At 40.9% G+C, this 27,198-nt stretch overlaps 1 protein-coding gene across 2 annotated transcripts in view; it reads right to left on the bottom strand.

Moving 5' to 3' along the window:
* Window positions 1-24,085, bottom strand: part of LOC106603471 (collagen alpha-1(XXVI) chain) — an 81,601-nt gene extending 57,516 nt beyond the window's left edge. Inside the window, exons 1-3 of one of the 2 annotated variants that reach the window (XM_014197201.3) lie at window positions 23,623-24,083; window positions 22,692-22,814; window positions 21,298-21,401 (exon numbers count right to left, since the gene is read on the bottom strand). In XM_014197201.3, coding sequence (XP_014052676.1) covers window positions 21,298-21,401; window positions 22,692-22,814; window positions 23,623-23,783 — 388 coding nt within the window. In that variant the 5' untranslated portion in view covers window positions 23,784-24,083. Of the gene's footprint in view, window positions 1-21,297; window positions 21,402-22,691; window positions 22,815-23,622 lie in introns of both variants that reach the window. The other variant, XM_014197202.3, reaches the window with a different exon arrangement.
* Between the last annotated feature and the right edge of the window lie 3,113 nt (window positions 24,086-27,198).

The raw sequence follows: 27,198 nt of genomic DNA, 5'->3' as shown, positions 1-27,198 counted from the left end.
TATGTATGTATGTATGTATGTACTGTACCAGTCAAAAAGTTTGGACACACCTACTCATTCAAGGGTTTTTCTTTATTTTTACTATTTTCTACATTGTAGAATAATAGTGAAGACATCAAAACTATGAAATAACACATAGCGAATCATGTAATAACCCCATTTTTTTTTTACAAATCAAAATATCTTTTATATTTTAGATTCTTCAAAGTAGACACCTTTTGCCTTCATGACAGCTTAATATTCAAGAAAAATACAAACATGGTTCTTGCAATCAAACCACTGTTTGTACGCATGAACTGTATATCTATAGTGCATTAATAATGATATGCTAATGTAGTTTTTCCTTAGGTAGGGCTAGCGTCTGTGTATGTTTTCCCTGCTCTTATCCATCAGTAAGTTGCAAGATGCCAGTGACGTGTAATTCATGTGAATAGAGGAGAATGTTCTCAGATGTTAAATTAGCCATGATGTGTGATATGGAAAAAGTTATGGAAAAACAAATAATCTGCATCATAATCAATACACTTGAGGACAAACAGAAACAGAGTTTTCATGCCAGATCTCGCAGGCAAAGGTGAAAGGGTGTGTGAGTTATTAACCATGTTCCATCTGGAGTGCATTAATGAACTACAAACAAATCTCCACTGAAACCACTTGATACCAGACAAACATGTCTCTTCATTTTAACTCACACACTCAAATGTATGTGGCTCTACATGTGACTGAACTACAGAGAAATGTATGGTTCGACATGAGCCAATGCAACCTAACACGATCCAGTCTTGGGAAGTCTGTTTGCCAAAACCATTAAACACATTGACCTGAAAAACAACCACGTGGACTGAACATATGTAGATCTGGGTTTCATGACAGAGTTATCGTTCCCTTCTAATTACCTTGAGGGAAAAACCCTTGTTCACCTTGAAATGTAATCATACATTTTGACTGTTTGAGCTTCCACATATACAATCACTCAACATAGGAATAGCAATAGAAAATGTCTCAAAGCCATAAAACACAGGTGAAATACACTGAAAAGACAGAGTTCACAAAGCAACACCAGGGGTGGATGGATACCTGGCAGAGCACATGGGCAATGATGACCACTGGGGAGGTCCTGGCACAGCCCCAGTTGGGCTCTTTAACTGCAGCCCCATTACAGTTCTAGATATGGACTATAAAATATCCCGCCAGAGATAGGCATCAAAAAGGCTGTGTCGAGAAGGCGAGGGAGGAAGGTGGCACCGTGGTGTAAGGGGAAATGAGAACCAGGATCCAGAGTCCCCCAGTGATGAGATTACCCTCCAGTCTCACAACAAGAGGGGATGGAAGAGCTCATCTGGACCTTACATAAACACTGCCTGGTTCTCTCTACAACACACCCTAAGATCACTGCTGAAGAACTCCATTAAAACCCCATCAGCAACTAAAACCACAGACAGCAGATTTTCAACAAAACACACAAATTTAGAGTTGATGATCTGTGTATCTCACAAAAACTACTGCTTACAGTCATTGTGGTTTAAAGTGATGATAACCTCTTGATAGGCTTGTCTGTGATCAGAGAGTTAAAAGGAGTTAAAGGGACAGGCGCATCTTCCTCTTCTAAAGGCTGACCTCTTTTTCCATTAGATTGTTCACAGTAGGGAGCACATCACGTCTTGAGATGAAAGGGGATGTCAAGATATGGATGTCACTGACACGCGCAAGATGCCGCAGTGGGGCGGATATATTTAGTCTAATTGAAATGTTTCTGGGAGGATTCTGCCCTTAATTGGTAAAGATGGGATCTGCTGGTGTCAGATGTCCGTGTTGGTCTCCTATGGCACTGAGGAGGAAGTGGCCTGCCTGGGGCTGTTTGGGGGCTGGAGCTGACCAACTCTCCATGGGTCATCCTTACAAGCAAGCCCTTTTTCCAAATGGTTTTTATAAGACTACCTTTTCCAATAAAGACAAGTGAGGAGAAACCAGTGACTATGACTGCACGGTCCTGTAAATGCTCAGGGACGCCTCCTCATTTTGGCAGGAGGAGCCATGCTGTAGCAACACAGGAGACTCGCCACAGGCAATCTCTAAACCTACTGACGATGTTCTGCCTCAGATTTATTGCTTTATAATGGGGATATCTGCCCCACTGGTCATTACCACAGACAGAGACTCAGGCTCCAGCTTTGTTAGCATACTTTTCCCCAGCTGTCCAAACAATCTCGTGAGAGACTCAGGTGTGCAACAAACTGAGTTAAGTGGCAATTTAAACAAATGTAGTGGGACTTTATCCACTGTTTGATTTATGGAGCCAGTCAACACAATAGCGGTGAGTGGAGGCTGGGATGGTACGGCAGGGATGCAGGGGCCGTGGGGATGCTGTCACTGACAGTCTGTGCCTGTGGATGTGAGGTCTGCAGACAGACCCTGTATTGACAGAATGCGTCATTGGCCATAAAGTCATAATGAGCAGTGAGAGCAGTGAGCTGGCTTACATGGACTGCTGTCTGGGAACTCCCCAGCACACAGACAGATTAACAGTTTGGTTATGACTGAACTGACTCCCATCTTCAGCTCTTACTGGTCCACTTAGCCAGAGGGAGGATGAGAAGATGGGATCAGGAGAGAGAGAAACAAAGAGGGGGAAGAAGAGAGGAAGAACATACTACAGACAATGGTATAATTCACACAAAGACGAAAACACTTGGACACAGAAAGCACATAGTGCACATACTGAACACAGTGAATACACTTGGAGTCATTTAGTGCCTCTTGCCTGCAATGTAATATGTGCATAGCGAAAGGTTGATCAGATGTAAGTAATTGTCCAATGGTCCTTACCTGGTGTACAGTCGTGGCCAAAAGTTTTGAGAATGACACAAATATTAATTTTCACAAAGTTTGCTGCTTCAGTGTCTTTAGATATTTTTGTCAGATGTTACTATGGAATACTGAAGTATAATTACGAGCATTTCATTAGTGTCAAAGGCTTTTATTGACAATTACATGAAGTTGATGCAAAAGTCAATATTTGCAGTGTTGACCCTTCTTTTTCAAGACCTCTGCAATCCACCCTGGCATGCTGTCAATTAACTTCTGGGCCACATCCTGACTGATGGCAGCCTATTCTTGCATAATAAATGCTTGGAATTTGTGGGTTTTTGTTTGTCCACCCGCCTCTTGAGGATTGACCACAAGTTCTCAATGGGATTAAGGTCTGGGGAGTTTCCTGGCCATGAACCCAAAATATCGATGTTTTGTTCCCCGAGCCACTTTGTTATCACTTTTGCCTTATGGCAAGGTGCTCCATCATGCTGGAAAAGGCATTGTTCATCACCAAACTGTTTCTGGATGGTTGGGAGAAGTTGCTCTCGGAGGATGTGTTGGTACCATTCTTTATTCATGGCTGTGTTCTTATGCAAAATTGTGGTCTCAGGATGCTTTACTGTTGGCATGACACAGGACTGATGGTAGCGCTCACCTTGCTTTTTTCTGGATGCCCCAAACAAATCGGAAAGGGGATTCATCAGAGAAAATGACTTTACCCCAGTCCTCAGCAGTCCAATCCCTGTACCTTTTGCAGAATATCAGTCTGTCCCTGGTGTTTTTCCTGGAGAGAAGTGGCTTCTTTGCTGCCCTTCTTGACACCAGGCCATCCTCCAAAAGTCTTCGCCTCACTGTGCGTGCAGATGCACTCACACCTGCCTGCTGCCATTCCTGAGCAAGCTCTGTACTGGTGGTGCCCCAATCCCACAGCTGAATCAACTTTAGGAGATGGTCCTGGCGCTTGCTGGACTTTCTTGGGCGCCCTGAAGCCTTCTTCACAACAATTGAGCCGCTCTCGTTGAAGTTCTTGATGATCCGATAAATGGTTGATTTAGGTGCAATCTTACTGGCAGCAATATCCTTGCCTGTGAAGCCCTTTTTGTGCAAAGCAATGATGATGGCACGTGTTTCCTTGCAGGTAACCATGGTTGACAGAGGAAGAACAATGATTCCAAGCACCACCCTCCTTTTGGAGCTTCCAGTCTGTTATTCAAACTCAATCAGCATGACAGAGTGATCTCCAGCCTTATCCTCGTCAACACTCACACCTGTTGTAACGAGAAAATCACTGACATGACGTCAACTGGTCCTTTTGTGGCAGGACTGAAATGCAGTGGAAATGTTTTTTGGGGATTCAGTTAATTTGAAAGGAAAAGAGGGACTTTGCAATTAATTGCAATTAATCTGATCACTCTTCATAACATTCTGGAGTATATGCAAATTGCCATCATACAAACTGAGGCAGCAGACTTTGTGAACATGAATATTTGTCATTCTCATATTTGTCATTCTCAAAACTTTTGGCCACGACTGTACACAGACAGAATCACTATTATAACAGTTATGTTTGTATGGCCTCCAATTCAAATCTATACCTTCAAGAGAAAACAAGAAGATGTCACTGACTTGGAAATAATCGGCTGACATTGAGCTGTTAACTCTTCTTGTGTGCTTAAAAGATACTTTGAGCAATTTTCCCCAGTCCATTGGAGTTGAAGTGTGTCAGGGGGTGATACCCATAACTAAATAAATCCTGTTAAATAAACAAGACCATTAACTTTAGCCACCATCCAAGAGATACTGGTGACAACCCACTGGGAGGATTAACTTGAGGTCATGGCCATAGTGACCCACGAGAGGAACTCCAGGGTCAAGGTGCCTCCCACCCATCCACCCCAACACTGGCAGACAGACCCTACATATCATGTATGCCTGCACTATCGGATTTGGACCAGGGCCATAACTTGAGGCTCTTTTTACCTTGCTCCATTACACCGCCATCCCTATTCTTTCTTTCTCTCCCTCTCTTAACTCATATTCCTCTCTCCCTCTCCCCCTTAGCCACCTTTTGACAGGCCAGCTCCTCAGTGACGAGGGCAGGTCATGCCATCCTGCTCAGCTCCATATGGACGCAATTATTCCAGGCACTTTGACCACTTCAAAAAATGGTAGCAGACACATTTCCAAAAGTTAAGCAAAGATTGAAAAAGACACCTTTGTTTCCACTACATTTGATCATATCTTATGAGACTGGCTGAAATGCATCTATGCAAAGACATTAATTCTGACTCAAATAGGGTCAATAGCAATTGAAAAAATGTAAAGCTGCTGACATATTCAACATTATAACCTTAACTTTTTCAAAATGTTGTTGCCTTACAGCCTGAATTTAAAATGTATTATATTGAGATTTTTTTGTCACTGGCCTACACACAATACCCCATAATGTCAAAGTGGAAATGAATAACTGTATAAAAAATGAAAGCTGAAATGTCTTGAGTCAATAAGTATTCAACCCCTTTGTTATGGCAAGACTAAATAAGTTCAGGAATAAACATTTGCTTAACAAGTGACAATAAACTGCATGGACTTCAATATCCCTTTGAACATGGTGAAGTTATTAATTCAAATCAAATCAAATTTTATTAGTCGCCTTACAGTGAAATGCTTACTTATGAGCCCCTAACAAACAGTGCAGTTTCAAAAAAATACGGCTAAGAATAAGAGATAAAAGGGTCTGAATAGTTATGTAAATAAGGTATTTCTGTTTTCACAGTTAATAATTGTGCAAACATTTCTACAAATCTGTTTTCACTCTGTCCTTTTGGGGTATTGTGTGTAGATTGATGAGGAAAAAATGTAATTTAATCCATTTTAGAATAAGGCTGTAAAGTAACAAAATGTGGAAAAAGTTTGAAGGGTTTGAATACTTTCCGAATGCACTGTATGTGAGAATAATGTGGACATTGCCTGACTAAATAGATTGGATGCTTGCAGTGCAAATTTTATGTAGCCTATGTGGCCGATGCAGGCACACATAATAAATCCATGAATAGCAGTAGCATTAATCTCAACATCACTGTTTTTATCGTTAGAAAATGACCAGGTTCCTTTTGGGGATAGGGGGCAGTATTGGGGATAGGGGGCAGTATTTGCACGGCCGGATAAAAAACGTACCCGATTTAATCTGGTTACTACTCCTGCCCAGTAACTAGAATATGCATATAATTACTAGATTTGGATAGAAAACACCCTAAAGTTTCTAAAACTGTTTGAATGGTGTCTGTGAGTATAACAGAACTCATATGGCAGTCAAAACCCTGAGACAAATCCTGACAGGAAACTGAAATCTGATGTGTGGATATCACTTCAAACATTTGCCATTGAAACACACAGGGGCTTGTGAATCATTTAGCACTTCCTAAGGCTTCCACTAGATGTCCCCAGTCTTTACAAAGTGTTTTGAGTCTCCTACTATCAAAATTGACTGAAAGAGAGGCTGTGGAACTTGGTCACAGGGGATGGGCCATTACCATTGTGACGTCGGCGCCCATGGGTACTCTCCCTTTTCGAAACGTTTTGAAAGACAATGAAACCAGTGTGATTTCCCAGTAAAGTTATTTTTAAATCTGGCAAAGCGATGGCATTCAAGACATGTTAATCTATAAGTCTTTGAATGACAATATTACATTTTAACAATGTTTTCGAATAGTAATTTTGTAAATTGTAGCGCTAATTCACCGGAAGCATTTGAGGGAAAAGATTTTCTGAACGTCATGCGCCGATGTAAAATGCTGTTTTTATATATAAATATGAACTTTATCGAACAGAAAATGCATGTGTTGTGTAACATGATGTCCTAGGAGTGTCATCTGATGAAGGTTGTCAAAGGTTAGTGCTGCATTTAGCTGTGTTTTGGGTATTTGTGATGCATGCTAGTTGCTTTGAAAATGGCTGTGTGATTATTTCTGGCTGGGTACTCTGCTGACATAATCTAATGTTTTGCTTTTGCTGTAAAGCCTTTTTGAAATCGGACAACGTGGTTCGATTCAGGAGAGGTGTATCTATAAAACGGTGTAAAATAGTCATATGTTTGAGAAATTGAAGTTATAGCATTTATGAGGTTTTGCATTTAGCGCGACGCGATTCCACTCGCTGTTGATTAGGGTGGGACGCAAGCGTCCCACTGGCCCAGACAGGTTAATGGAAGGATTTGTATGGAAAGCCAATACCGCAACAGATAGCGCAAACCCTACAAATTAAGTGGCAGAAAACAAAACAAAAGTGGCCAAATCTCTCACAAAAACAGATAAATTAAATCACGGATAATTATAAGGGAGCAGGACAACTTAGAAATTGGCTACAATAATTTCAAGCACCAAATTAAGTAAATGTCTGATTGTCAAGGTAGGCCTATTTCAGTAGTTTAATTTCTGAGCTCCAAATAAAGGTCAAGTAGGCTACTTCAAGCCCCTTGTATCATTTAAAATTGCAGGTGTAACATGGAAAACCAAATGTATTTGTCATGTCATTTCATTACCAGATCATGTTGTGAATAAGCCCACTAGGCTATGTAATTTGTTGTCATTATATCCAGCATAATTAATAGAAAGAGTGTTGGGTGTTGCGCAATAGTCTATCCTACACAGTTGCGCACAGTAGACTCGGTGTCCAATACAAAGCACAAAAACATAAAAGAATTACCTTTATTGCTTTCTCTGTTAAATCTAACGAGGCCCTGCTGTAAATCAACCAGACAACAACAGATGATCAACCTCAATTCGCAAGGGATATTAGATCCAATGTGGACCCAGGCACAACCGGCTTAACATTTTAGTAATTTAGCAGCTGCTCTTATCCAGCGAGTGTATACATTTTCATACTTTTTTTTGACTGGTCCTGGGAATACAACCCACAATCCTGGCGTTGCAAGCGTCATGCTCTACCAACTGAGCCACATGGCATAGGCTCAGTGGCGGTCGGTGCCTTTAAGATGCGGGAGGACAATTATTATTTTTTTTTTTATGAGCATGAACTTATTTCTATTACAGCATATTGGATGTCTGTCATTAATATTCTATTCATCCAGTTCAATGTAACATCGATAGGTTTGGGCTACTACATGATACTCAAAATGTCCCTATACCCATCATGAGGTTGCTACAACCTAACCCAGTGGTTCCCAACCTTTTTTGGTTACTGTACCACCAACTGAATTTTGGTGGTACATGAGTACCCCCTCATGTACATTTTACCATTAGGCCTATGGTCTCATGAGTCTTCTCAAGAACCCCGTGTGGATAGGTAAAGTTTGAGTAGTCTAAACTAGCTAGCTGCATTTGCTAGCTAAGTAAGTGAAAGAGGAAAAAAATGACAAAATGTCTCTCTCTCTCTCTCTCTTGCTTCTTATTTTTTGAAGAAATTAATTTGTTCAAAATTGTTTAACTATTGTCTTTCTCTTTCAGTCAACTACGTACCACATGTTATGCTTTCAGCACTAGGTTCATTTTCTGATACTTTGATTCGGTGGACAACATGTCAGTTCATGCTGCAAGAGCTCTGATAGGTTGGAGGACGTCCTCCGGAAGTTATCATAATTTCTGTGTAAGTCTATGGAAGGGGGTGACAACCATGAGCCTCCTAGGTTTTGTATTTAAGTCAATGTTCCCTGAGGAGGATGGAAGCTAGCTGTCCTCCAGATACACCGTGGTGCTACAGTGCTGTTGAGGCTACTGTAGACCTTCTTTGCAAAACAGTGTTTTAATCAATTATTTGGTGACATAAGAATATATTTCGTATAGTTATCTAAAAAGGATCACTTTTAAATGTTTCAATAATTTAATTTTTATAAATGGATGGTCCTTCCCTTCCTCTGAGGAGGAGCCTCCACTGCGTAGACTAATTAAACAGCTCAACACCAAATGCGCATCCAACAAGTATTTTGCATAATTATTGAAGAACCACATTAATTACATTATCATTAAAGTTTTAAGTATCAAGGTAAGGTGACTCTTTCGGTTATTTATTTTGGATTTGTGTGCCCATGAAAACTGTTTTCACCACATAACATAAGGAGACACAAAATGTTACATAGTGACACTGCATTTCTGAGATTTCTATACAAAAAACTGTCTGACAGCTAGATCCAGGATTCTTACAGGGTTCAAGATAAATGTTACATTTAACTGATGAATACTTAATATGATATAACAACAACTTACACTGCCATAAATGCAAGGACAGAAAAGTACTGTTTTATGTCACACAATTTTGAACAAATCTGTCAAGACACCAACCACGATAAAGGATTAAACATACAGTTGAAGTCGGAAGTTTACATACACTTAGGTTGGAGTCATTAAATTCACTGTACCGCAACTCCAGTGGGTCAGAGGTTTACATACACTAAGTTTACTGTGCCTTTAAACAGCTTGGAAAATTCCAGAAAATTATGTCATGGCTTTAGAAGCTTCTGATAGGCTAATTGACATCATTTGAGTCAATTGGAGGTGTACCTGTGGATGTATTTCACGGCCTACCTTCAAACTCAGTGCCTCTTTGCTTGACATCATGCAAAAATCAAAAGATATCAGACCTCAGAAAAAAATTGTAGACCTCCACACGTCTGGTTCATCCTTGGGAGCAATTTCCAAACACTTGAAGGCACCACGTTCATCTGTACCTAAAATAGTACGCAAGTATAAACACCATGGGACCACGCAGCCGTCACACCGCTCAGGAAGGAGATGCGTTCTGTCTCCTAGAGATGAACGTACTTTGGTGCGAAAAGTGCAAATCAATCCCAGAACAACAGCAAAGGACCTTGTGAAGATGCTGGAGGAAACGGGTACAAAAGTAAAACGAGTCCTATCTCGACATAACCTGAAAGGCCGTTCAGCAAGGAAGAAGCCACTGCTTCAAAACCGCCATAAAAAAGCCAGACTATGGTTGGCAACTGCACATGGGGACAAAGATCGTACTTTTTGGAGAAATGTCCTCTGGTCTGATGAAACAAAAATATAACTGTTTGGCCATAATGACAATCGTTGTGTTTGGAGGAAAAGGGGGAGGCTTGCAAGCCGAAGAACACCATCCCAACCGTGAAGCACGGGGGTGGCAGCATCATGTTGTGGGGATGCTTTGCTGCAGGAGGGACTGGTGCACTTCACAAAATAGATGGCATCATGAGGCAGGAAAATTATGTGGATATATTGAAGCAACATCTCAAGACATCAGTCAGGAAGTTAAAGCTTGGTCGCAAATGGGTCTTCCAAATGGATAATGACCCCAAGCATACTTCCAAAGTTGTGGCAAAATGGCTTAAGGACAACAAAGTCAAGGTATTGGAGTGGCCATCACAAAGCCCTAACCTCAATCCTATAGAATATTTGTGGGCAGAACTGAAAAAGCGTGTGTGAGCAAGGAGGCCTACAAACCTGACTCAGTTACACCAGCTCTGTCAGGAGAAATGGGCCAAAGTTCACCCAACTTATTGTGGGAAGCTTGTGGAAGGCTACCTGAAACGTTTGACCCAAGTTAAACAATTTAAAGGCAATGCTACCAAATACTAATTGAGTGTATGTAAACTTCTGACCCACTGGGAATGTGATGAAAGAAATAAAAGCTGAAATAAATCATTCTCTCTACTATTATTCTGACATTTCACATTCTTAAAATAAAGTGGTGATCCTAACTGACCTAAGAAGTCCTGACCATAGTAAGCTGTTATTTTGGTAGAGTAGGTCAGGGTGTGACAGGGGGGTTTTCGAGTTTAGTTTTTCTATGTTTTCAGGTTCTAGTTTTGTATTTCTATGTTGGGGTTTTGTTTGGGATGATCTCCAATTAAAGGCAGCTGGTCCTCGTTGTCTCTAATTGGAGATCATATTTAAGTTGGGGTTTGTGGGAGATTATCTTTGAGTCAGTGTATGTTTCACCTCTGCGTCACGGTTTGTTGTTTTTGTCAATCAGTTTATTTACGTAGTTTCACAGTGTATGTGGAACGACACACACGCTGCACTTTGGTCCGCTCCTCTTTACTACAGCCGTGACAGACAGGGAATTTGTACTAGGATTAATGTCATTGTGAACAACTGAGTTTAAATGTATTTGGCTAAGGTGTATGTAAACTTCTGACTTCAACTGTAGGTTTTAAATCAACTTGTGAATTTGATTGAATACAGCTACAATATGGGAGAGGGGCTCCCTCTGTATGATCCCTCCTTATATCTTGATGTAATGACATGATAAAAAATTGCCAGATAAACCCTAGTTTATATAAAAATGTATGTTATTTTCAATAAATTTGCAAAAATGAATAAACATTTTTTTTCTTCCACTTTGTCATTATGGGGTATTGTGTGTAGATGGGTGGATAAAAAAATCTATTGAATCCATTTTGAATTCAGGTTGTAACAGCAAAATGTGGAATAAGTTAAAGGGTATGAATACTTACTGAAGGCACTGTATCTGACAGTCACTCTATTGTCAGAGCCAGTGATTTGTGTACAATTTCACTTAGTTAGCTACTATACAAACGTCATTCTGTTACATGCATGACCACGTTTCTACCATGATACATAATTCAATTAGCCAGTACTTTGTCAGTGTAAGGGGTATTTGGTTGCACCTGGAATTCAAGCTACTGACTCATACCACAGAATTACACTGAGAGAGGTATATTACGGGTGCTTCCCAGGGATATCGCACTGCCTTACAGTCTGTGCTTTCTCTGCTTGATTCAACCTTCAAGGGACAGTTCACTCAAAATTCACGTTTTGACATAAAGTCGCAATAGAACAGAATAGAAAAAGTATGTAAAATTACTGCGCTCCCTTTGCAATATCTTTGGTGTCCACATGGGGTGGGAATGAAGACACCGCATCAAAGAAAGTAGAAAACACCTTAAACTAAGTGCTTCTGCTGTAGATGATGAATAATTGAATCCAAGCAAAGTGGCCAGATGTTCTCAAGCCCTGCTGTAAAAGCAAGGGGACCCCTCTTTCAAAGACTTATCATCCAAATCCTTCCTTTGGTCACAACAAAGGCTGTGGTTGGTTTTTCTGGGTCTCATTCCTTCTGTTGACAAACAAATTCCAGGCTGGTCTACCAGCCCTCCATAAGTCAGGTCTGCTGCCAGTCAGAGCAAAACGCAGACAGACAGATGCAGTTCAGGGCCATGCCAATGGCTCACCTCACAAGCTCCCGTCCTTTAGCTGACGACGCGCTTCAAGTCAGCCAGGTCAGAGCCATTGGGGTACATGTCTAAATGTCTGTTTGAAGGGTGTTTTGGGGTGTCTGGAATAGTTTACAGTACGTTCTTAGACTCTCCTGACAATAGTTGTGCTCCTGGAATAACAATAAAAATGTTTATGGGTACTTGTAGATTAATCATTTTAGCATGTGATGTCTCTGTTCTTAGTCTCCTCAGATGCACACTTGCTTGGTTTTTCTGAAGTTCAGACTCTCACTATGGGGATGATTTGCTTCCTTTGCTTGGTGAGTAGGGAGATCTGGATAATTGATGATGCACTGGAGGAAAGTAATCAGCTTATTCCCTACTGTGGATCCAAGGAACCTGTCATCATATACAGTGCCTTCAGAAAGTATTCATACCCCTTGACTTATTCCACGTTACAGCCTGAATTCAAAATTGATTAAATCAAGAACAAAAAATTCACCCATCTACACACAATACCCCATAATGACAAAATGAAAACATGTTTATAGACAATATTCCAAATGTATTGAAAATGAAATACAGAAATATCTAATTTACATAAGTATTCACACCCCTGAGTCAGTACTTTGTAGAAGCACCTTTGGCAGTGATTACAGCTGTGAATATTTCTGGGTAAGTCTTTAAGAAATTTCCATACCTGGATTGTGCAACATTTGCACGTTATCATTTTCAAAATTCTTCAAGCTCTGTCAAATTGGTTGTTGAACATTGTTAAACAACAATTTAGAGGTCATAGATTTTCAAGTAGATTTAAATCAAAACTTTAACTCGGCCATTCAGGAACATTCACTGTGTTCTTGGTAAGCAGTTTAGATTTGGCCTTGTGTTTTTACTGTCCTGCTGAAAGAGGAATTCCTGTTCCCAGTGTCTGGTGGAATGCAGACTGAACCAGGTTTTTCTGCTGGATTTTGCCTATGCTTACTTTTTTATCCTGAAAAACTCCTCAGTCCTTAACGATTACAAGCATTCCCAAAATATGATGCAAACACCACTATGCTTGAAAATATGGAGAGTGGTATTCAGTAATGTGTTGTATTGGAATTGCCCCAAACATAATGCTTTTTAGTCAGGACAAAAAGTGAATTGCTTTGCCACATTTTTTGCAGTATTACTTTAGTGCCTTGTTGTAAACAGGATACACGTTTTGTTAAACACTATTATTGCACACAGGGTGAGTCCATGCAACTTATTATGTGACTTCTTAAGCACATTTTTACTCCTGAACGTATTGCTTGAAAACGTATTTAGCTTGCCATAACAAAGGGGTTGAATACTTATTGGCTCAAGACATTTCAGGTTTACATTTTTTATTAATTTGTTAAAAAAAATTAAAATAGAAAAACATAATTCCTCTTTGACATTATGAGGTATTGTGTGTAGGCCAGTGATTTAACACAGCAAAATGTGTAAAAAGTCATGGGGTGTAAATACTTTCTGAAGGCACTGTAAATGCACGTCGATGCAGCAATCTTTTTTGACCAGGATAGTTTGTGTTGGTATTGATATGTAGGATATGTGTGCCTTATACATTTTTTATTTAGATTTTTTATTGATGTAGTTAAGTCCTTGAGCTGTTCTTGTCTATTAATGTTCTATATTATGTCATGTTTCATGTTTTGTGTGGAACCCAGGAAGAGTAGCTTCTGCTTTTGCAACAGCTAATGGGAATCCTAAGAAAAATCAATACCAATCCTAAATTGATCACTTGAGTTCCCTGATGACATTTTGGAATCAGGGTAATAAATGATAACCTTTTGACCGCTGACAAATTGTGCATGAATAATAGCATTACCAAATGCATACGCTAATGTGATATCTAGTAATACCGCTGAACAGTAATTTGTTATGGTCACTTAAAATACAGGCCAGGGAGTATCAATCAAATAAGAATCATGCCAAATTCAGCAAATAACAATTCACTACAAAGTCTTGGTTTTAGAGGAGGAAAGCAAATGATTGTGGCAGCTTTCTCAAGCCCCTGTCATGAAAGCCATAGAAGCAGAACAAAAACAGTCAAGTGAAATATTACAGACCCAATCACCTACTCATTCAAAGGTTTTTCTTTATTTTTTACATTGTAGAATAATAGTGAAGAAATGAAAACTATGAAATAACACATATGAGATCATGTAGTAACCCAGAAAAGTGTTAAACAAATCAAAATATATTTTAGATTTTAGATTATTCAAAGTAGCCACCCTTTACATTGATGACAGCGCTGCACACTCTTGGCATTCTCTCAACCAGCTTCACCTGGAATGCTTTTCCTACAGTCTTGAAGGAGTTCCCACATATGCTGAGCACTTGTTGGCTGCTTTTCCTTCACTCAGCTGTCCAACTCATCCCAAACAATCTCAAATGGGTTGAGGTCGGATGATTGTGGAGGCCAGGTCATCTGATGCAGCACTCCATCACTCTCCTTATTGGTCAAATAGCCTTTACGTAGCCTGGAGGTGTGTTGGGTCATTGTCCTGTTGAAAAACAAATGATAGTCCCACTAAGCTCAAACCAGATGGGAGGGCTTATCGCTGCAGAATGCTGTGGTAGCCATGCTGGTTAAGTGTGCCTTGAATTCTAAAGGAATCACCAACAGTGTCACCAGCAAAGCACCCCCACACCTCCTCCTCCATGCTTCGCGGTGGGAAGCACACATGCGGAGATCATCCGTTCACCTACTCTGCTGTAACGGTCGTCGTAGTAAGTGGACCAAAGTGCAGCGGGTTGAGTGCTCATTATATATTTATTTAGAACACTTAAGAAAACAAAACAAGAAAAACCGTACGCACGAACAGGATTACAGGCTAAACACAGCAGTGCAATGACAACTTCCCACAAAACACACCCCTATATATAGGACCTTCAATCAGAGGCAACGAGGAACAGCTGCCTCCAATTGAAGGCCAAATCAATAAACTAAACATAGAACTAAAAAGACTAGAACATAGAAATATACTAACATAGAACATAGCCCAAAAACCCCGGAAAACACTAACCAAACACCCCTTTACATAAACACATCCCGAACCACATAAAACAAATACCCCCCTGCCACGTCCTGACCAAACTACAATAACAAATGACCCCTTTACTGGTCAGAACGTGACATCTGCGTCTCACAAAGAACCAAAAAAATCTCTAATTTGGACTCATCAGACCAAAGGACAGATTTCCACCCGTCTAATGTCCATTGCTCGTATTTCTTGGCCCAAGCAATTCTTTTATTATTATTGGTGTCCTTTACTAGTGATTTTTTCCCCAGCAATTTGACCATGAAGGCCTGATTCACACAGTATCCTCTGAACAGTTGATGTTGAGATGTGTCTGTTACTTGAAATCTGTGAAGCATTTCTTTGGGGTGCAATTTCTGAGGCTGGTAACTGTAATGAACTTATCCTCTGCAGCAGAGGTAACTCTGGGTCTTCCTTTCCTGTGGCGGTCCTCATAAGAGCCAGTTTCATCATAGCGCTTGATGGTTTTTGTGACTGCACTTGAAGAAACTTTCAAAGTTCTTGACATTTTCCAGATGGACTGACCATCATGTCTTAAAGTAATGATGGAATGTCTTTTCTCTTTGCTTATTTGAGCTGTTCTTGCTATAATATGGACTCATATGGTCTTTTACCATATAGGGCTATCTTCTGTATACCACCCCAACCTTGTCAAAACACAACTGATTGGCACAACTGAACATCAAGTTCTTATTGCCAACATGGGCAATACATCTATTGTCTGATTCATTAACAAAGACTGTTTCCTTTCCTTCTGGTTAAAGTCTGACACTTTGATACAAAGGTATTCCACGCACATCCAGGCAAATTTCACAGGTGCAATTGAAGTGTCTGAACCTAATGAAGACCTTATCGTAAAAAATTTGGCACAATATAACTATATTTTTCTTTCTTTCCTATAAAATCTGACAATCGCCATGTTCCTGCAACATGCTCATCTTGACATGGACTGGCAGTCAGGGCCGTTTCCAGGCATAAACGGCATAAGCGGTCGCTTAGGGTCCCCTGAGTTCCTTTAATTTAGGAACTCAGTTGGGGTTTCAACTTACTATTGAGAGTAAGAATCGTAGCATGCACCAGGTGCAATTTCAAAGTCACTGACAGTCACTCAATTAGTCGTGTCAGCTAACAATTTTTTATTGGTAGTTAGTCTAGCCAGCTGTCTAAACTTGTAGCAATCATGGCCGAATACTGACTGGCACACAGGGCCAGGGGGCCCGCATTGATTTCGTTAGTCATTTTCACTCAGATACAATATTAACAGGGCATAAGTCATACAAAATGTGCAGAATTGCAGGAAATTTGCTTCAAAACGGCAAACATGTCTCTCCACCCCATGACAAAATGTGTGGAATTGCATGAAATGTGTTATGAATTATTATTTTTTTTTAAACTGCAACATTTTCTCTACGCCCCATGGCAAAATGTGTAGATATTCAGGAAATTAACCATAAAACGTAAATGTTTCTGTCCACCGTCAAGGGGGGGGGGGGGGGGGGGGGCACTATAATGTTTTTCCGCTAGGTGGAGGGCCCTCCAGTCAAATCTTGTTTAATGCCCCAAAAGTCTAGAGCCAGCCCTGCTGGCAGTTCATGACAACACTTGCTTATGAAGTCCCATCATATTCTCCCTGTCCAATGTTCCAAAGAGTAGACATCGTGATGACTCTTCTCTTGGCCAGCTGTTTCCATAGGCCAGTGAAATATGGGGTACAGCAGCTGTGCATGCACTACCACAGGCAGCTGGCTGAGTCCCAGCTCTCACATCCACCAGGTTACACACACACACACACACACACACACACACACACACACACACACACACACACACACACACACACACACACACACACACACACACACACACACACACACACACACACACACAAACTCAAACGCACAGGGTGGCAGGCTTCAAGGCCAGATAACACACCAGCCGCCCAGTGCATGACGACAACTTGAGGCATCACAACCCGGAGCCTGAAACAACAAGGATGCGCTGGTTTCGATTAATGTCGTGCTCCCTGGGAGCGAACACTCTCTGAAACGACTGTGTCGATAGAGTGGGAGGGAAAAGACCTCCTATTCCCAGATGATGTCATTTCTTTACCTCAGAAGCAAATGCTTTCGGGATGAAGATGGGGAAGTCCTGTGGGTCTTGCCACATAAGTGGGATGACTTCTGCAACTGTGGTTTGCCTATCCAGGGATAACAATGCCTCCTGAGCACTGACCCTGGGGTGCTTTGCTTCAACAGCTCTTTGCACTTTTTCAAGTCACAATGGAGTTTTGCAACAGGTATGTGTACAGTGAACGTGTACGGCTTCAACTGCTCATTTTCCAGGAATACACATTCTACTTTTCATACAGGCTACAAATCTCTAGTCTCTGCATTTCCATCTCCTCTCTTTCTCTGTTGCTTTATACCTATACAGTGCCTTCAGAAAGTATTCACACCCCTTGACTTTTTCCACATTTTGTTGTGTTACAGCCTGAATTTAAAATGGAATAAATTTAGCTTTTTGTCACTGGCCTACACACAATACCCCATAATGTCAAAGTGGAATTAATATTTTCAAAATGTTTACAAATGAATAAAAAATGAAAAGCTGAAATGTCTTCGAGTCAGTAAGTATTCAACCCCTTTGTTACGGCCTAAATAAGTTGAGGAGTATAAATGTGCTTAACAAGTCACAAAATAAGTTGCATGGACTCACTCTGTGTGCAATAATAGTGTTTAACATGATTTTTGAACAATTACTTAATCTTTGTACCCCACTGTATAAAGTCCCTCAGCTGAACAGTGAATTTCAAACAGAGATTCAACCACAAAGACCAGGGAGGTTATCCAATGCCTCGCAAAGAAGGGCACCTATTGGTAGATGGGTAAAAATAAAAACTGCAGACATTGAATATCCCTTTGAGTATGTTGAAGTTACTAAATACACTTTGTATGGTGTGTCAATACACCCGGTCACTACAAAGATACAGGTGTACTTCCAAAGTCAGTTGCCGGAGAGGAAGGACACTGCTCAGGGATTTCACCAATGGTGACTTTAAAACAGTTACATAGTTTAATGGCTGTGATAGGAGAAAACTGAGGATGGATCAACATCATTGTAGTTACTCCACAATACTAACCTAATTGACAGAGTGAAAATAAGGAATCCTCTACAGATAACTAGGCACTAAAGTAATACTGCAAAAAATGTGTTTTGTTTGGGGCAAATCCAATACAACACATTACTGAGTACCACTCTCCATGTTTTCAAGCAGTGACCATGGCTGCATCATGTTATGATATGCTTGTAATCGTTAAGGACTGGGAAGTTTTTCAGGATAAAAAATAAACGGAATGGAGCTAAGCACAGGCAAAATCCTTTCGAAAAAAACCCTGTTCAGTCTGCTTTTAACTAGACACTGGGAGATGAATTCACCTTTCAGCAGGACAATAACCTAAAACATAAGGCCAATTCTACGCTGGAGTTGCTTAACAAGAAGACAGTGAATGTTCCTGAGTGGCCGAGTTACAGTTTTGACTTAAATCTACTTGAAAATCTATGGCAAGACTTGAAAATGATTGTCTAGGAATGATCAACAATTCATTTGACAGAGCTTGAAGAATTTTTAAAGGAATAATGGGCAAATGTTGCACAATCCAAGTATGGAAAGCTCTTAGAGACTTATGGGTTATTGTGTGTAGATGGGTGAGAAAAATAAATAAATGTAATCTATTTTGAATTCAGGCAGTAACACAACAAAATGTGGAATATGTCAAGGGATGTGAATACTTTCTGAAGGCACTGTATACAGTATGCCATTTAGCAGACACTTTTCTCCATCGCAAAATTTTCGTATGGGTGGCCCCAGCGGGAATTGAATCTACAATCCTGGCAATGCAAGTGCCAATCTCTACCAACTGAGCTTGACAGGACTACTCTCCCATCTCTCCCACAGGACGACAATACATAACTCAAAATTGTGCTGCTGCCAGAGTCCCTCACCTCAAACTGCAACACAGCTACACTGGAGCTTTCCAGACCGACATTTTATACCTTTGAACATTTTTGAGTCGGATAAATTAGTTTTTTTCTGACTAGCACTAATTTTCTTCACCAAAATAAACAGATCAAGTCATGCATGAAAAATATGATATCTGATTGCCATGGTTGAGATCCTACAGTATAAGGCCTGTGGAGTACACAGCCATGTGAATGACTGCAGAGATGGAGATGTTTGGTGGTGGGACCAGTAGCAGATGTTCATGGCTCAGGGATAAATCCTAACTCATGAGTGCTTGAAGTGCACACAAATCTCCCCATAACAGTGAAGCCATTTGCTTGTGTGAGAGGGTGTGTGTGTGTGTGTGTGTGTGTGTGTGTGTGTGTGTGTGTGTGTGTGTGTGTGTGTGTGTGTGTGTGTGTGTGTGTGTGTGTGTGTGTGTGTGTGTGTGTGTGCATGTTATAGAGCTGAACTTCCTGCCATGAGACATCTAATCACTGGGGTTCCTAGTCTGTGAAGACATCCGCTATAACAGAGAGGTGGAGAGTGGCAGAGTTTGTGTAGGGGGGTAATGGAGGGAATGGGGAAGACAGGGGAGAGTAGGGAGGATTGGTACATTAACAACAGATGGAGCGTATGACCTTGGTTTCCCCTGAAATCCAAAACAAGGCTGGACCCCCAGTAGAACAGACCAGTAGGGCCCGGGGGATCACTATACTGAGGGCCGCCCCACACCGCCACAGTCTGGCTCTGTTTACCCATTCACAGAGAGAGCACTTCCAGTCAGTGAAAGGCCCCTCTCCAGATGGTGTGTGTGTGTGTGTGTGTGTGTGTGTGTGTGTGTGTGTGTGTGTGTGTGTGTGTGTGTGTGTGTGTGTGTGTGTGTGTGTGTGTGTGTGTGTGTGTGTGTGTGTGTGTGTGTAACCGCACAATGACTTGCAAATACAGTACGACAACAACATATTGTTTTTGGTACAATTGTACACTATCAGAGTGCAGCATACTCAGTGGTAGCCAGTGGAACACCAAGATAGAAACAATAGATAGCGATCTCAGTGGTAGCCAGTGGAACACCAAGATAGAAACAATAGATAGCGATCTCAGTGGTAGCCAGTGGAACACCAAGATAGAAACGATAGATAGCGATGCATACAGACAATCTTTGAGAACAACACAGACACAAAAAGCTGAAACCCCTGTGAGGCCATTCTTCATTTAGACTTTGACCCATTACAACTTTATACTGGTATCTGCAAAAACAATTCTGCCATTAACACTCATTTCACATCTTCATAACATTGCTTTCCTTCTGTAAGTTGACTCCTCAGAGTCAGCACAGAGGAGGGTCATCGCCGGTCCTATGTTGAACAGAGCTCCAGTCTGAAATGGGGAGCAGAGCCATGTTCTCTGTACTAGACACCAGTCATAAATTAGAGACCTTGGTCTCAATTGGACTCCCTTTAAAAATAAAGGTAAAATTAAATCAATTAAATTAACTCTGAACCACCATATCAGTTACAGAAGAAATACTGTGTCTTGGTCCATTAACCCCTTGCCCGATGTGAACTTACAATAAGGAACATTGTCCCAAGAAAAAGCAGAACAGTGAGTCCAACCAAGAGGGAGGACATGTAAGTAAAATCTGGTTCAGTGAACCAGAACTATCTTCATTACACCACAGTCAGGAGATTAAATAAACAAAACAAACCACAAAAACAAATTGCCCAGTCTAGAATACAGTGCATGAGTGGGTGATGATCGGCCACTGTTTTTCACCCTGTGATTTTGATGTCATACAGTACATAGCAGGGAGTTTAGGATCAAAGAATGTATGAGGTACGCAAGGGGACCACTGTTTTGACTGCAGTGTCCTTGGGGCATTTCTACCTCCAGCTCGCCAGCTCTCTGAGTTTAAAAGGTAGACAGATAGATAGACAGACGAACGGACTGAAGGACGGGCGGACAGACACAGATGTAGGATCTTATTTTGACACAGCAAAATAATCCTCAGCAACAGAATTTGAACGTTTAGTCCATAATGTTGCTTGATCAGTGGTTAGGCAATTAGCTGGCCAAAAGTAGGCTACATGAAAAGTGCAATACTGTTCATATAACCATGTGTTAGTGTGGGTTTTCAGTGAATTTATGTAAATCACGAAGCTCATCTACATTTGCAGGAAAATTGTCAGCATCAAAAGTGATGAAATTAAGATCCTATATCTGTACAGTACTCTACTCACCCTCTTTGCAGTCGTCTCCCAGGAAGCCGGGGCAGCACTTCCACTCCAGTGCTGTCACCTGGCGAAACGTCAGCCTGTAAGTGGGCCGGACCAGGGTCCTGTAACTGAGAGAAGATGATAGTCACTGACGGGCAGCACTGTAGCACTGGGGCACATGTTCACTTCATAGACATCATTAGAGGTCTTAACACTGACATCAGTAACATTACTGTAGGACAAACCTTCACAGACATCATTAGAGGTCTTAACACTGATGTCAGTAACATTACTGTAGGACAAACCTTCACAGACATCATTAGAGGTCTTAACACTGACATCAGTAACATTACTGTTGGACAAACCTTCACAGACATCATTAGAGGTCTTAACACTGACATCAGTAACATTACTGTTGGACAAACCTTCACAGACATCATTAGAGGTCTTAACACTGACATCAGTAACATTACTGTAGGACAAACCTTCACAGACGTCATTCAAATCCTTTACAAGGGAGAGAATACACTGACCTCTTTACACTGGGAATGACTCTAAATCTAAATGTTTAATCCATCTGTAACATAGGGATAAAATAACAATGTCGATCCAAGCTTAACACTATGTCCGAATACCCTGAGTCCATTAAAGTTGTCTTTCTGGAAGACATAGAACAATGGAATGCAACCACACAGTTACAAATCACACACATCTACAGTATATGATAAACGGCTATGGTCTTACATCAGTGTCTTTTCTGGGAGCAATGGCAGACCTGGGAATACTGGAATGGGAATGGGAAAAATCATATTCATATGCCTTAATGGTGTATGACTTGCTGCTCTGCGTGGTGTGCTAGGGAGTAAATCTGCCTTCTTCGACCAACAAACAACTTAACAAAGAGCATTTCCATGGGGTGAATTATCTGTCATTAGACTGTCTGTAGTCAAAGCTGGATGATATAAAAACATCATAATTATGACCCCTTGTGCAACATCCGGCCAGACTCTTGGCCAGCTGAACTGAAACCAGAATCAATGATCTGATCTTTTCCCTTTAAGAATGCTTTGTCTTCAGGAGATGTAGAATTATGAATCTATAGACACCAAAATGTAGTGGCACCAAAATGTAATGGCACTTGACCCATAGCTATCCTGAAGGCGACTAAGGGAAACCTGGAAATGGTAGCCGCCAAAGCTTTTGGCTCAGCAAGATGGTTTGTTACCATATAGGCTACTGCAACCCATTATGATTTATATCTAGCTTGTGGACATGAGTGTATATTCCCTAAACTCAATATGGGTCCCAGCGCAACACTGAAATCATAACACTTCATGTCTGAAGTTGTAATTGCCGCTGCATGACAATCAATCTGCATGAAAGGCCTGTGGCGGTGAGTGAGTGAATGCCATTCATACCTGATGAGGTTAGAACAGGGTCTTGGCCACCGGCAACTCTGAAACACTCGCTGTACTAGCGTCTCCGTCCCGTTGTGGACCTGGCATGACACAGTCTTCGACACTGTGTACTGACACCAGTTCCTACCAAAGGAGACCACAGGGAGGCAGAGTTTTAGTGTGTGTGTGTGTGTGTGTGTGTGTGTGTGTGTGTGTGTGTGTGTGTGTGTATAATAAAGCATTTTTTTATTGCAATTCTTATTTTATTGAGGAAAACTCTCTGGGAGGTCCGCTTATGTCAATTGAGAAGTTTGGAATATCAGGCCAAATCTAGTAAGACATTAATAAATGTGTTCATATTGTCATAAACTAGTGTTGAGTGACAATGGGCAATTTTTAAGTAGTCTGCTCCATTAATTAATTCCAAACCAAACCAGAGCCACATCTTAATTCTTTGTTTCATTATTGCCAGTACTGCTTTTCATGTAGTTATTCATAGCAGGAATTGAAACAGTTATATACTTTTGGTTACTTCATTCAGAATGCAAATTGTCATGCTCAAGCGTACACAACAAGTTCAAATTTTTTTTTACTTGTTTTTTATTTAACTAGGCAAGTCAGTTATTTACTTATTTACAATGACCGCCTACACCGCCAAACCCGGACAACGCTGGGCCAATTGTGCACCGCCCTATGGTACTTCCAATCATGGTCAGTTGTGATACAGCCTGGAATCGAACCAGGGTGTCTCTAGTGACATCTCAAGCACTGAGATGCTGTGCCTTAGACCACTGCGCCACTCGGAGCTCCCCCCCAAAATAGATGTTTCTGCAGATCAGTATATGTTTAACCTTGAACAACAACTTGGAATCATAATAACTTTTCTGATGAATACATGAGTGACTTCATTAGGTTTTCATTTAGGCTACTTATTTGCTTGAGGTCCACTTACCTGCGAGCCGCGTTGGTGCCTGCAAGGGGTCCAGCAGTGTGTTCAGTGTGGATGCGTTGGAATGTCACACTTGGAAACTGATAGACAAACCCGGTCCCTTGTGACAGACTGGGTGAACACATCCAAATACAGAGAAAGCTCAAAATTATTGAAGCTGTCATTGTCTGCGGTTTTATGTTTCCTTTCGAGTGAGAGTTTGAACACTCCCTGTATTGTGAAGTGCATAAAGTTAAGAGACGGGCGTCTTGGGAAAGCAAAGCCGCAGGGAACGAATATATCGTCCTAATTTGTCATTAAAGTAAATTAATTCCATATAAATCTGCAACGTCGTGAGACATTCTGTAGTGTTCTCCCGGTCCCTGCCTTCGTCGTGTTAGGCATTTGCCTTCCAACTCTGGAGGCGATGTCTACTGTCTGCAGCAGCGTGCGCGCTATAACTCACTGGAGTTTGGAGAGTTCGACGCAAAAACGTTTTTGCGCAGAGCCTATTACTGCTCAGTAATGTAGAACGGATAAAGTTCACCACCATCAACAGAATATATAGTGGTAGGCTAGCTATTAGTTTTACATATATGGAATAGGAAGCCATATCAAACTTTATCCATACATAATTTACGAGGCACCAACATTAACTAACAGGTGCTTAAATTCAAATCAAATATTGATGCAAATCATGTCGGTTTAATTGATCAAAAAGTGTAAAAAGTAGCAATAGATCTGAAGGAAAGAACTAGTATAGGCAGGTAGGGGCTTAGAGTAAGAGTGCATTTACACATTGTTAGATTATACTGGTTGTGAGTATAATCTCCCGTGGGCATATTTGACTTCTGGGTTACAGAGATTACAACTAGTATAATTGTCCCCAACGATGAAATCGGGGATGGGACTGTGGATCTGTCTCTATCCATTAGTTGGCTATCTTATGGGATATCTCAGACAGCACTGGCACGATTTTGATGAAACTTGGGTGAATGATGTGTCTTGCCATAGAGATCCGGCATTTACAAAAGTACACTGATTGGCCAAAATCGGGAGATAATAATTTTCTTAAATGTGTTAGTCACAGGTGATAACTCAATTGGCCCAAGGTGGCGCTGCATCATTCGTGGGGGATGACATGTTTACTGTTGTCTTGTTCTCACATGAGCAGAATTGTATCATCCTTTTAATGCAGAGGAGGTCGATGGCTGGAACAGTCCCTTGGTCACATCATCAGGATGTCAACGAATTTCTGCAAATGCAAAAACACTGCCATATTTGTGGTATTTTATTAAAAATAATAATACAAAATGTATTTATGAACGCAAGCGTCTACTAAAGAGTCCAGAGGCTTCATCGCCAACAACAACTTGTTTGAGAGAAAACATAAACATCATTCATTGACGAGAGATACTTACGAGCTCAAAGAAACATGTCGCTGGTTTAGGAGGATTCAAGCACTGTTAAGGACAACAAACCCAATCAACAAAACAAACTAAAGCCATTTTGCCAAGCGGTATCAACGATGGCACCAAACCATCCACAAGCAACAGGGCGCGCGTGGAGAGTGGGGAGAGGTTTACTGATATGGATGTTGACTTGTTAAAATCCATCAACGAAAGGCTTGCCAAACTTGATATCTTGGATATATTACAAGAGGACATCAATGCATTATGTGCCAGTCTAGAATTCAGCCAATGTCAGATTGATGAGCTAAGGAAAGAGAACACAGAGCTGAAAGGTACTGTAGACTATATTCGTGGAAAGGTGGAGGTGGTGCAAAGGGCAAACAAACCACTTAAAGAAACCTTGCTTGATGTAGTGTTGAACAATGTGGGACAATCTAATATGTTCAGGGATACCGGAGAATGACAACAGCAGAAGCTGCTAGGACATTGTCCGAGACTTTATGTCTACTCAACTGAAACTGCCCACTGATGTTGTGCGTAATGTCACTTTCTCCAGAGTCCATAGAATGAGTAAGGACTCTGGGAATTGGCCACGGTCTATTATTGCATGTTTTGACAATTTTAAGCAAAAGGAAATGGCGAAGAGCAGGGGCAGAGAACTCAGAAACACTGATTTTGGAATGAATGATCACTTCCCCACAGAGATCAATGAAAGGAGAAAAAAATGTATCCCACCATGAATGAAAAGCGTTGCCTGAATCAACGAGTCTCCATGGTGATGGATAAACTTTACATCAACGGGCAACTGTATCGGGACTCTAGACTAAGTCCCTGACATTTTTAATTCTATGTTCAAATCTGAGTTTGTCTGTTGTAGTGTATCATGACAACTTCAACTATAACGAATACATGCTCTATTCATCTCCACAGGGTTGCATATAGCTCAGGTGAATGTACAGTATGTAGCCTTCCTAACAAAATACATGAGGTTTTTAACTTGGTCAACATAAATAATATCCATATTTTAGCTTTGACCGAAACGCATTTAGATTGCATCTGTAAATGATGGGCAAATTAACATGATATTGTCTACTTCGAAGGAATAGGAATGGTGTGGGTGTAGCACTGTACATTCATAATCATATTTTTATAGTATTTATTTATTTAGCCTTTATTTAACTAGGCAAGTCAGTTAAGAACAAATTCTTATTTACTATGAAGGCCTACTAAAAGGCCTCCTGCGGTGATGGGGCCTGGGATTAAAATAAATAAATACAATATAAATATAGGACAAAACACACATCACAACAAGAGAGACAACACTACATAAAGAGAGACCTAAGACAACATAACAAGGCAGCAACACAACAACAACATGGTAACAACACAACATGGTAACAGCACAAAAACACAGTAAAAACATTATTGGGCAAAGTCAACAGCACAAAGGTCAAGAAGGTAGAGACAACAATACATCATACAAAGCAGCCACAACTGTCAGTAAGAGTGTCCATGATTGAGTCTTTGAATAAAGAGATTGAGATAAAACTGTCCAGTTTGAGTGTTTGTTGCAGCTCGTTCCAGTCGCTAGCTGCAGCGAACTGAAAAGAGGAGCGACTCAGGGATGTGTGCGCTTTGGGGACCTTTAACAGAATGTGACTGACAGAACTGGTGTTGTATGTGGAGAATGAGGGCTGCAGTAGATATCTCAGATCACCGGCCTTCTAGCCATCGCCGATCCACTTTTCATTTTCCATTTGTTTTGTCTTTGTTTTACACACCTGGTTTCAATTCCCCAATTACATATTCATTATTTAACCCTCTGTTTTCCCCATGGTTTTTGTGAGTGATTGTTTTATTGTAAGTTCGGTCCGATGTTTGTGGGCTTGGTATTACTTCATGTATTTGGACATTTTGAGTAAAGTTCATTGTGTTACTCATCTCTGCTGTCCAGCGCCTGACGCCTGGTTTTATAAGTAAGCATCAACCAGTGGGTCTTGCGACGGGTATACAGAGATGACCAATTTACAGAGGAGTATAGAGTGCAGTGATGTGTCCTATAAGGAGCATTGGTGGTGAATCTGATAGCCGAATGGTAAAGAACATCTAGCCGCTCGAGAGCACCCTTACCTGCCAATCTATAAATTATGTCTCCATAATGTAGCATGGGTAGGATGGTCATCTGAAT

The sequence above is a fragment of the Salmo salar genome, chromosome 04, assembly GCF_965601325.2.
Source record: "Salmo salar chromosome 04, fSalSal1, whole genome shotgun sequence".
NCBI classification, from domain to species: Eukaryota; Metazoa; Chordata; class Actinopteri; order Salmoniformes; family Salmonidae; genus Salmo; species Salmo salar.
Note: the sequence above shows the minus strand (reverse complement) of the source record. Positions and strands in the feature narration are given on the sequence as shown.